Genomic DNA, 11,509 nt, shown 5'->3' on the forward strand with positions numbered 1-11,509 from the left:
AGAACTTCCAGGGGCCAGGAAGATGGCTCAGTTGAATAAGTGCTTGCCTGGTAAGCGCAAGGGCCAGAGTTCAATCCCCAGTTCTGCCAAAAAAAAAAAAAAAAAAGACCTTCCACACAGAACTAGAAAATGACAGGTACTCTATTTTTGTAAAACTGACCATCATAACATTTATGGTAGGAACTCACAAAAGAGGTGAGTGGGGGAAAAGATTAGTTTAAACTGTAAAATTAATTTTCCTATAAGCAGGAAGATTCATCTCAGAGCTCCTATTAAACTGCAAATTTTCCCAAACACATTTATATGTATCCACAAAAGGAATGTAACTGTTAAGAATACACTGTACCTAAAACCAAGTAAATGTATATGTAGCAGATAACCTACCTCAACCATTACCTGACTACAGTTGCAGTTTTGCTTTAAGTCTAACTCATCAGGAGACAGCTAAAATGTCAGTGCTTAAGGCTTACTAAAATATTCTAAAATGCCCAAGCTACTGTTTTGGAAAATATATTGTCTTCCTTATAATATGTAAATACTTACCTGTATATTTCCTGCTCTAAAAGCTCTCTGTATTTTTGCAAAAAATCATTAGTTATACTGCCACCATGGGATAGCAAACAATGCTCAATACTCAAACAAGGTTAACAAGAACATGACACCATAGCAGCGTGAGAAAGTTACTGATTCTGCACTGTACTCCACAGGACAATTTCACCTTTCCCACGGTAAAGTTCCTACTGCTGATTATTATCTCACTATTTATCTCAAGGACAAAGGCCAACTATTGTGAGAACAAATATTATACCAACATTTCAGATGTAATTTAGATTATAGCATAGTCAACAGTCTGTAAATAGAAAAAATAATACTCTGGAATCTTACTAATGAGATGTTAATATATTTAAACATTTAATGTTAATAATGGATGTAGAAGTCAGGGAAGTCACTGTCATGAAAAAAATCATTTCAAAGATTTAACCTTTATAAAATCTGGCTAAAGAAAGGTAAAATAACTAGTCATTTTTTCAGTATACATATTATGCACTGAAATAATTGACTTCTAGAGTACAAAAGTTTTATGAGTCTTACTTTTTTTTTTTTTTTGGTGGTGGTGGGAATTGAACACAAGGCCCAGGATATGCCAGGCAAGTGTCCTAACACTGAGCTACAGCCCTAGCCCCAATCTTAACCTTATCAGAAAACTAGATAGTGAGTGAACTTTCTCCCTTAAATATGTACACAAGAACAAACAACTTCTGTATACAACCGGCAAGAAATTCAGATACTGAATGAAAATTCAGGGGGCCGGGGAGATGGCTCAGTGGAATAAGCGCTATCCTGGCAAGCGCAAGGGCCGGAGTTCAATCCCTGGTTCCGCCAAAAAAAAAAGAAGAAAAGAAAATTCAATCTACATATCTAGTTGTAATTCAATCCTCTCATTTTACAGCTGAGCAAACTGAGATAAAAACTAACCTCAAGTTATAGTTTTGCTCCACCACCAGCAAAACCAGATCCAAATAGAATATTAGTCTCTTCATATCAAAGATAGTTTTGCCTGGAATTTCAAAATAATCCAGTGGAGGAAAGGAGGAATAAATGAAGATACAGATGAAAGGAGATTCGCCCAAATTAATAATTGTTGAAGTTCTAGACATAAATTGAGAATATACAATTGACTCTACCTTTGAAAACTTGAAAATCTCAGAATAAAAACTTTAAGCAAACCAAAAGCACAGCGAGATGGCATCATTCTACATGGAAGCTGATGGAGTCAAATTCACAATTTTTCAATGGTCATTATTTAATTGAAGAAAAGTAACAGCAGGATCCCGAAAACCAAACTAAATAAAAACAACCTATCAAAAGGTATTTGCTATGCTAAGCATGGTGGCCCACACCCATAATTCCAGCACTTGGGAGGCTCAGGCAAGAGGACTGCTGTTAAGTTCAAGGCCAGCCTGGGCTACAGAGTCCAAGCCCAACCTGAACCACTTAGCAATACTCTTTAAAAGAGAAGGAAAGGAAATGTATAGTAGACCTACTATCTACTAGAAAATGATGTCCTAGATTAAGCAAAATCTAGGTTGATAATCTTTTTTTTTTTTAGATAATCTTACATACCAAAAAATTCTACAGAATTAGAACAAATTTAACAAAATTATAAGCTGCATGATAAAGACCAAAAAATCAATTTCTATACAATACCAATGGCCAAACCAAAAAATGAAATTAAGAGGACAACGCCATTCAGAACACTACCAAAAGAATAAAATACTCAGAATGTCCTAAAAATTCAGTAAATTTGGCTACACTGTCAAAAACACTTTTCACATCTGTAATACACTACTTCAGCGGCTGACACAAAAGTACCTCTTGAGCCCAAGGAGTTGGGGCTATTTTATGCAATACAGAAAAGACCTTCACCTAAGTGTAAAAATAATAATGATAATAATTTTGATCACATACTTTCTACAACTCATTGGAGCAGTTCTCACATACCTTTACATTTTCTTGGATTTCTTCTTGTTTCTGCTTCATACTGGGATTCATGATACACCTGTTGAAGCAAAAAAGACTAGTATTAGAAAACAGAATATGGTTTGCACCTGAGGTGAACCCGAGTTTTTATTTTTATTGAAAATATTAGGCCAGGCCTGATGGTGCACGCCTGTAATACCAGCTCTGGGATGGGTGAAAGGAAGATCACTGTGTTCCAATTTGGCTTTGGTTACAAAGTGAGTTCAAGGCCACCCTGAACTGTATTGGGAAACCTCATGTCAAAAAAAAATAAATAAATAAATAAAACGTTTATACTCTTAAACAAAAAAACATACTACTGTACTGTAGACTTATGTTTTCCTAGAAAGTGCCCTGAAATGAATACAGGGATCTAAAAACTCTGAGAAATGGGCATCATGAAAAACACAATAGGCACTCTCATATCCCCAGGCTATCCTAAGAGAACCAATGCTGCTGCTTCAAAGGCAGACTTAACTTGCTATCTAAACTTGGCAGTGGAGATTACATAATAGCCACTTAATCTTCAGTCACCTGAGATTATACATTTATATCAACAGGAAATTTCTAACCAACATCAACTGAAGGACTAAACAGGACACAAAAAGCTATGTATTGTGGTTAAGTTGACCACGGGCTACACTCAGTGCTCACTCAAGGTCCAACCCCCTAGTTTGTCTGTGTCATCTAACAGATGTCTCTGATTACTGTGTTTGCAGTTTCATTCAGTGCAGTGTTTTTAAATTTCTATGACTCACGTCCTACACGAGCACATTAACACTATGCGCTAGCACACAGCACGTAGATACAAACAAAAAAACTCAATAAGTAAAATTTGTGTGTGGCGTGCTGTAATTTCCATTCTATACGCTGGTCAGCACCCACTAAATGGAGCTCGTGTGTTGTTTTTCAAAACATGGGAAGCTGCCCAAGATCCCAAACTCATCTAGTGAGTCATGAATAACATTGTTTAAAACAGTGCAACTTAACAGACTGGGAAAGAAGAGACCCGAAAATTCCTGGTGAGGGCCAGGGTTATAGCTCAGTGGCACAAGCACTTGCCCGGTGAGCACAAGTTCCCGAGTTCAATTCTCAGCATCAAAAAAAAGAGAAAATACTGGGTGAAACTTGCATTTAACAAGATGGCTGTACCCTAGATTATGAAATAAAATGCCCTTTAGTGTTTAAGAAACTAAAGGCCACTAGGCAATGAAGTTTACTCCTCGTTGACCACACGCAGGTCTGTAACCCTGAACTCTCACTTGTTTTTCAAACCCCATTTCTTTTACACACCTAGATTAAAAACCTCAAGGGGCAGGGGAGATAGCTCAGTAAAATAAGTGCTTGCCTTGCAAGCGCAAGGGCCTGAGTTCAATCCCTGGTTCCGAAGGGGGAGGATCTCTAGCATGGGCCGGTGTCCAAAAGAAGCGCTGGATACAGGAAAAACCAGCATCTGTCTCCAAAGCCCTATCCTTTTAACTGAGATGCGGCATCCCGTGTCCTTGCCCCGAAGCTAAAAGTGCAGACCTCCCCGCCCCCCATATCGCAGAAGTACAGGTCAGATCGCCCGCCGCGCCCAACCAAGACCCGGGAGCCAAAAAGACAGCGCCCCGCCCCCCCCCCCGCGCGGTGCACCAATAGAGAGCGCGGGACGCCAGAGCGCGCCAAAACCGACCCAGCCAATGGGGCGGCCCCTCGTCTCACCACCCTCCCCGCGGCTCCCGCGGCTGTTCAGCAAGCACTCGCCCCGCTCTGGCCGCTGCCCTGCAGCCGCCCACCTACGACTCGGGGCAGGCAGCGTGAGACAGCGGGGTGTCTAGGCGCCGAACACCTCACGCCCTGAGACCCCACCTCCTGCCCGCGTCCTCTCACTTACTCTTCAAATGCTGTCTTCGTACCGTGAGTAGGCAGCGGTGGCAGCAGCGCCTCGCACAAGGCCCACAGACCACCTCGGTCGTCCCGCAATCACCAGACTGACTCTCGTGCGAAGAAAGACCGGCTGACTAAAGCTCGCCCTCTCTGAGACCAAGGCGCCACCACAGACGCAAGGTGAGGGGCGGGCTTCTGAGATCCGACCAATCGCCTCCCAGCGCTGCCGTCTTGGCCACGCCCCTTCCTGCGCCTGCGCAATAGGTGGTAGTGGGTCCGGTTTGAGGGCAGGCGCGCCCGGGGAGTGCAGGGGCTGTGAGGTCAGCAGGGGCTGTGAGGTCAACAGGGGCTGTGAGGTCAACAGGGGCTGTGAGATCAGCAGGGGCTGTGAGATCAGCAGGGGCTGTGAGGTCAGTGCCCTCTGACCCCGCCCTCGGACTTCCTTTCTGGGGCGGAGCCTTAGCGCTTCGCTGCGGTTTGAGGTGCGCTGCTGCGAGATGCAGACCCCGGGAGGACGGAGTACTGTATGTATGCGCGTAATGATATGTTTCTGGTTTTGTTTAGGAGAAATGCATAAAACACGGAAATATATTTTTTGATAAAAGATAATATGTAATTTTATATTTATGTACCAAAAATATTATGTGCCGATATACATAAATAACTAAACTGTAATAAATATAGTTACATAAGTAAATATGTAAAATATAGAAATATATAAAGTCTAAATTGAAACAACACACTGATTGGACAACTGGGTCAGAAGACTGTATTTCCAGAAAAAAAAAAAAGGCTGCCAACCAGGGTTAAATGTAAGCGCTAAGTTATTTGACTTTGAGGTACCAGCTGGGGAAAGCCGTGGCTGACTTCCAGGGTGTCCCTTCACCAAACGTGGGTTGCTGACAGAATATTGAACCTGGCCGGGGGGAGCCGATTCCCATAGCGCTAGCGCAGGTCAGGGATGGCCCATTATTTTAAAAGAACGTCTGAAATATTTCCAGATAGCCTGGACTAAGTAAAATATAAGCAAAGTACAAAGTGTTATTTCCTTATAGAACTAAAACGCTAGGAAAATATCTTCCATATGAGAGTAGTAAGCAAAGTGGAAGTGGAGAATCTGCGGGGTTACCATAAGCAACACCTTAATTATACGAGGAGACCTGGCTATTGGCCCAGATTTAAGAAGCTGAAATGTCCCAAAATCCAACACACCCAAGCAGGCAATGCCTTCTTTGGAATCCCCTAGAGTCTGAAAGAGGGATGTCAGCAGCTTAGGTTGTATCCCTTTGCTTTGTCTGCCAGATAACCAACTCATTTGTATGAGAGGGTACTTCAAACCTCTGTGCTGCCCAGTAGGGAAGTCCTTAGCCACACAGGCTCCAGAACACTTGGAACGTGGCTGACTTCACTGCAGGTTTTCTAATGCAGACTCCATGAGCGGTACCACACAAATGTAAGGTATGGCTCAGTGGCAGAGCACTTGCTAGGCATTGTGACACCCTCAGTTTGATTCCAGGCCCCCCAAGGGAATGGATCATCTTTAAAGATTTTACGTTGGTTATGTATTGAAACTATTTTTATATACTCAGACAAATACATATGTTACTAAAATAAGAAATTTAATGAAATATATTTTAAAAATAATAAAATAAAATTTTTACTGGTTTCTTTTTCCTTTTTTATATATAGCTACCACAATAAAACAGCTGAAAGATGTGGCCCACACTTGCCCTGTGCATTAGTGCTACGTGACACAGCTGATCCAAGCTGCTGCAATGTGCATTATTTCATGGGATGCTCTCGAAGCCCAGCAGCTGTTGTACACAGCTAGAAAAACTATACCATGAGGCAACAGCAAGTTGATTTGAAAACATTTCACTCTCGAGAGACATAGGGGCTAGGGAGATGGCTCAGTAGAATAAGTGCTTGCCTGGCAAGGGCAAGGGTCTGAGTTCAATCCCCAGTTCCTCCAGGAAAACAAAAACAAAAACAAAAAAAAATGAGAGAGCCATAGGACCAGCCCAGCAAGATAGCTCAGCGGACTAAGCACTGCTTAGGCAAGCACAGGGACAGTGGTTGCACTGGCCCACCTCCCAGGCATACTAAGCAGGCTACCAAGACTGTGCATGGTGGTGCACACCTGTAACCCCAGTGCTAGGGAGGCTCAAGCAGGAGGATCACTGTGAGTCTGAGCTGCATAGTAAGACCCTGTACCAAATACATAAAAAAGAGAGAGAGGACCTTCAAGGCCCAACACTTGTAAAACTTAAACTTTCCTATTAGTTTTGAAGAATAAATTATTATTATTATTATTTTTTTTTTTTTTTTTTTTTTTTTTTTTTGGCGGAACCAGGGATTGAACTCAGGCCCTTGCACTTACCAGGGAAGTGCTTATTCTACTGAACCATCTCCCCGGCCCCATGAAGAATAAATTTTTAGGGAAATAATTTTGCAGAGATCAGAAAAAAGCTACATTATCATGGAATCAGAATATATCTGTGCTGAGTACAGGGGCACACTACTGTATTTCCAAGCTATGTGGGAGGCTGAGGCAGGAGATGGCAAGTTTTAGGGCAGCCGAAGCAACATAGCACAACCCGATGTCAAAGCAAGATATTTTTCTAGGCACTCAAATATACCTGTGTTTTATTTACAGTAAGGGAAGTATGAGTACTGATGCTTAAGTTATTCAGCAATACAGATTCATCTAAAATCCTTTAGGATAATTTATAGTATGCAACTTATATATGTATTATGGGATATTTTTCCCTAATATTGTCATTCATCCAGTTGTGGCTAAGCACAAACTCCATGGTTGTGCATTGCTGGACTATTCTTATCTCAGCCAACAGCATTTCTAGTTAGTTTGTAAACAATATGTAAACAGGGAAAGGGGGAAAAGCCCACAATCAATTGTGATAATCGAAACATAAAACAGTCATTCAGCATAGAGTAAGGCATGATAAATTGAGCTGCTTATGGAAAACAATAGAACCAGATGAGATGACAGAGAATAAATGTACCATGTTAACATGAGTTGTTAACATTGAGGCTAAACTAAATTCCTAAGACTTTCAGTCAGATTGGAGAAATTACCTATTACATGATAATCCCTCCTGAAAACTGTCCTGAGAGAACAAATAACAATTTTTTTTTTTAATTTTATGTATTTGGTACACTGCTCGGCATCCAAGAGGCGGGGCCGGCAAGGTATGCAGTGCCTGGGAGGGAACTGGGGTCCTTGCACTTGCCTCGGCAGGTGCCTCGACCACTGAGCTATCTCCGCAGCCCAACAATTCATTAATTCCTTATTTGGAAGACTCACATAGGAGCATGTGTAAAGTCACCTATTTCTCCAAGTCTGAATTGCACTCAGTTTAATCTAGCTCTTACTGTATTAGTATTTAAGGGGATTTTTTATTTTCAGTTTTCAGTGCAGTGAGTACTGACCAGAAGAGGTTTGTTATTTACAGAGGACATATTTTAGTCTCACAATGGTCATGTGCATAAAGACACTGCCAAGTTTTCACAGTGGTCTGTCACTGCTCTTTTATAAAACAAGTACATTCCAAACTTTTCTTTTTTTTTCTTTGGCAGAACCAGGGATTGAACTCAGGCCCTTGCGCTTGCCAGGGAAGCGCTTATTCCACTGAGCCATCTCCCCGGCACCCCAAACCTTTCTTATCTTTCATTTTTTTGTTTGTTTATTTTTTAAACCTATACCATTGCTGAAAGGATTTAGGAAAGAATTGTGAGATTCATATTGGTGATTATACAAAAGAAAATTGTTTTTGCTTTTTCGCTTTTTTGTTTTGTTTTGTTTGCAGACAAGCTCTCCCTATATAACCCAGGGTGGCCTTGAATTCACAGTACTTCTCTTGCCTCAGCCTCCTGAGTGCTAGGATTTGCGTGTGCGTTTGTTAATAATGAATTGGCTCATGTGATTATGGAACAGGTAAGTCCACAATCTGCAGAGCCAGTGTCCTAGTTTGAATCTGGAGACTACAGAACCAGAAAAGGCTAATGTTCCTGTTTGATGTTCATCAGCAGGAAAAACTTATTTTTCAGATCAGAAGCCATCAGGCAGTAGAATGCTCTCGTTTGGGAGTAAGGGGATATGGAGCATCAGTTTTTGTTCTACTAGGGCCTCCGTGGACTGGATGAGATCCACTAACGTTATGGAAGAGTCTTCTTTATTCTGCTCTTTTAAACTTTACCATTGTTTAGATCTAAAATGTCCCCCCAAAGTTCCATGTGTTCAGATGTGGGGCTTCTGGATGGTGATTGGATCATGGAGTACTGTACTTAGCAAGTAGATGAATCGATTGAAGAGTTGGGTGCTGTTGGGAAGCAGGGCCCAGTGGGAGGCGGTGTGTTACTGGCAGGCCTTTAGAGGCCTGATCTCTTGATCAGCTCTTTCACTGTCTTCGCTTCTGGCTACCATGGGTGGAGCAGCTTTTCTTGTCCAGGCCTTTCTGCCTTGGCGTTTCTGTCTTACAGCTAACTGAACATAGACTGAGCCCTCTGAAACTGTGAGTCAAAATAAATCCTCCTTTTCTTAACTTGTGGGTGTCATGGACTTTATCCCCCTGATGGCAAAGCCAATACAGATAGAAATCCAAGATTACAGAGAACCCCAAAGTAATATTTGACCAAATATGTGGGACTCTGTGCCTCAGTCAACTTGACACATAAAAATAATAATGGGAAAGAAAGACCTTTCCAGACCTTGATAAAGGAGGTTTAGATGCCCATAGAGTAAGAAGGCCTCCGAATACACTGCGGTTCATGCTCAGTTGAAGATTAGAAGGAACATCTGATGTCTTAGGCTTGTTTTTTGAAAAATCAGACCCAAGTCATTAAGACTTCGCATTGAGAAAAATGTTTGGAACTCTGTTATAATGGCAAATATCAGATGGACCAGATAACTTTTTATGTAATCCAGGAATTCAGATGAAAACCTTAATTAACAAACACACTATTATCAATAAAATTTTGGGGGAAAAAACACTAGAGTTAATCAGATCTGTAGCCTGAAATATCTTTTTTGTGCTGATGTAGGTAAACGTGGTATTCTGATAATTCACATTTTAAGCAAAATAAAGGAGCTGTCCTGTCAGGACCTTTTTTGGGGCAAGGGAGTACAAGGGATCAAGCTTGGGACCTTGTATTGCCAGACAGATGCTTATGCCGCTGAGCTATATCCCCGGCCCTTCTTTCATTCTTTCCTCCTTGTTGTTTTTTGTTTGTTTGTTTTGTTTTGTTTTTGGTCATTTTGAAACAAGGTCTCACTCTGCAGTTGAGGGTAGCCTTGGCCTTGAACTCATTTTATAGCCCAGTCTGGCCTTCAATTCACAGCAATACTCCTGCCTCAGCCTACCAAACACTGAGATTACAGGTGTGCACCACTACACCTGGCCTAAAGATGTTATTTTAGACAGAGGGGAATTATATTCATTTGCTAGGGCCATCATAATAAAGTACCATGGTGGGTGAGTTAAACAATAGAAACATGTTGCCTTGTAGTTCTTGTGAGGAGTTTAGAATCAGAATGTTGGTAGAGGTAGTTCCAGCAATATAATTTTCCCTTTATTGTTTTTGTAACTGCAGCAGTTGAAGCGGTGTACTGGCTATGAAGGCCATCATAGCAACAAACATTCTCAGGAGTTTGTAGGGGACTCAGTTGCATCACCAGCTTGTGAGCATCCTGTGTCATCTTTAGTTGTCCCCATGTCATGGGTCCTGTAGCCTGAGTGGATCTTAGTACTTGCAGTATTAGGCTCTCCAGGGTTATCCTCGAGAAAGCTTGCACTGGAGGGCCAGGTGGGAACAGGCTCCACCATGGGGCTAGGATGGTCACAGGTCCCTGGAGGGCAGCCAAAATGGGGTTCCCTGGTCTGCTAACACACAAGCATACCTTGACCCCATGCTGTTAGCTGCAGTGGACCGTCTCACTGTCCTTTGGATAGCCTTTTCTTTCTTTTTTTTTTTTTTGGTACCGGGGACTAAACTCAAGACCTTGTGCTTGCCAGGCAAGCACTTAATCTACTGAGCTATCTCCCAGGCCCTGGATATTCCTCTGTAGGACTTGAGCCCTAGGGGTAGATGCTTGTCAGATTTGTCCCTTTGTCTCTGAAGTTCTGATGGAGGGTAGTAACTTTTTGTAACCAAGTTTTTTAAATTTAAGGTAAAAATAGCAAGATTAAGTGTGCATGTGGAGGTAACTATATTCTCCCTTTTTGTTTTTGTAATTGTGTTTTTAAAGAAAGGTGAGTATGTGAGTATAGTTGAGGTTTTTGTTCTTTGTTTTTAAGGCTGGCCTTCAGCGAATGCGCCTCCAGCCACCACTGTCTTCTGCACTGACCTTTTTAGGACCCTGTCCTGTCTGACTGCAGTATTTCTCAAGAACTTAGCTATCTAAAGTATTCCCCCTCTGAAGAATTATCTCTAACTATAGTTAGGGGAGAATGGGTATGGTGGTCATCCAGCTGCTTTGAGCTGAGAAGGGTCTGTGTAGGGGCTCCCACAGTCCCCTGGCTGAGTACCTGGACGCTGAGGAGGTTAGCAGCCTGGGGCTAGCCAACATCGCTCACCTCGGGAAGCGCAGCTCAGCCAGAAAGCAAAATCCTTTTCCTCCTGCTTTTTCTCTTCTGCGCCCTCTACTGGCAGATATTCAGCACTCCGGATCTGCTTAGAAAGAGCAAGAAAAAACGGATAACTCTGGAGCTGAAAGGTAGATCACCAGGCACAAGTGTCCCTAGGAACCCAGGATTTTAGCTCTGATACCTTGTGCCTCTTACTGCTATGTCCTGAAAATTTTTCTGCTATTGGAATCAATCCACTTGCAAGTTTATTCACAAAAGTGTGACTTAGGGTCATTCCTTCGGCTTCAGGGTCCTCACAGATGCAGCTCAGTGACATTTTCTATTGGCAAGCCAGTGTCAGGAGGAAAAAGAGGTGTCGAGACCATGACTTTGGTAAATTCGGCCAAAGACTTTTCTTTTTCTCCCCCACTTCCTTCAATCCCTTGTCCTCTGAAGCGTAGTTTCTCTCCCTGCCTACAAACTTTTGCAGCCTTAGGTTTTTCCTTTCAGCAGTTAGAAGATCCCAAAGTCCCTAG

The 11,509-nt window shown here is 42.2% G+C and overlaps 1 protein-coding gene across 5 annotated transcripts in view; it reads right to left on the reverse strand.

Annotated features, from left to right (window-relative positions):
• Gmnn (geminin, DNA replication inhibitor) overlaps positions 1–4,599 on the reverse strand; it is a 14,012-nt gene extending 9,413 nt beyond the window's left edge. Inside the window, exons 1-2 of one of the 5 annotated variants that reach the window (XM_023699962.1) lie at positions 4,419–4,599; positions 2,503–2,560 (exon numbers count right to left, since the gene is read on the reverse strand). In XM_023699962.1, the coding sequence (XP_023555730.1) occupies positions 2,503–2,553 (51 nt within the window). In that variant the 5' untranslated portion in view covers positions 2,554–2,560; positions 4,419–4,599. Of the gene's footprint in view, positions 1–2,502; positions 2,564–3,868; positions 4,090–4,396 lie in introns of those variants that run through there. The other 4 variants (XM_023699963.1, XM_023699965.1, XM_004640171.2 and 1 more) reach the window with 4 other exon arrangements.
• Positions 4,600–11,509: the final 6,910 nt, after the last annotated feature.

The sequence above is a fragment of the Octodon degus genome, unplaced genomic scaffold, assembly GCF_000260255.1.
Source record: "Octodon degus isolate 3935 unplaced genomic scaffold, OctDeg1.0 scaffold00119, whole genome shotgun sequence".
NCBI lineage: Eukaryota > Metazoa > Chordata > Mammalia > Rodentia > Octodontidae > Octodon > Octodon degus.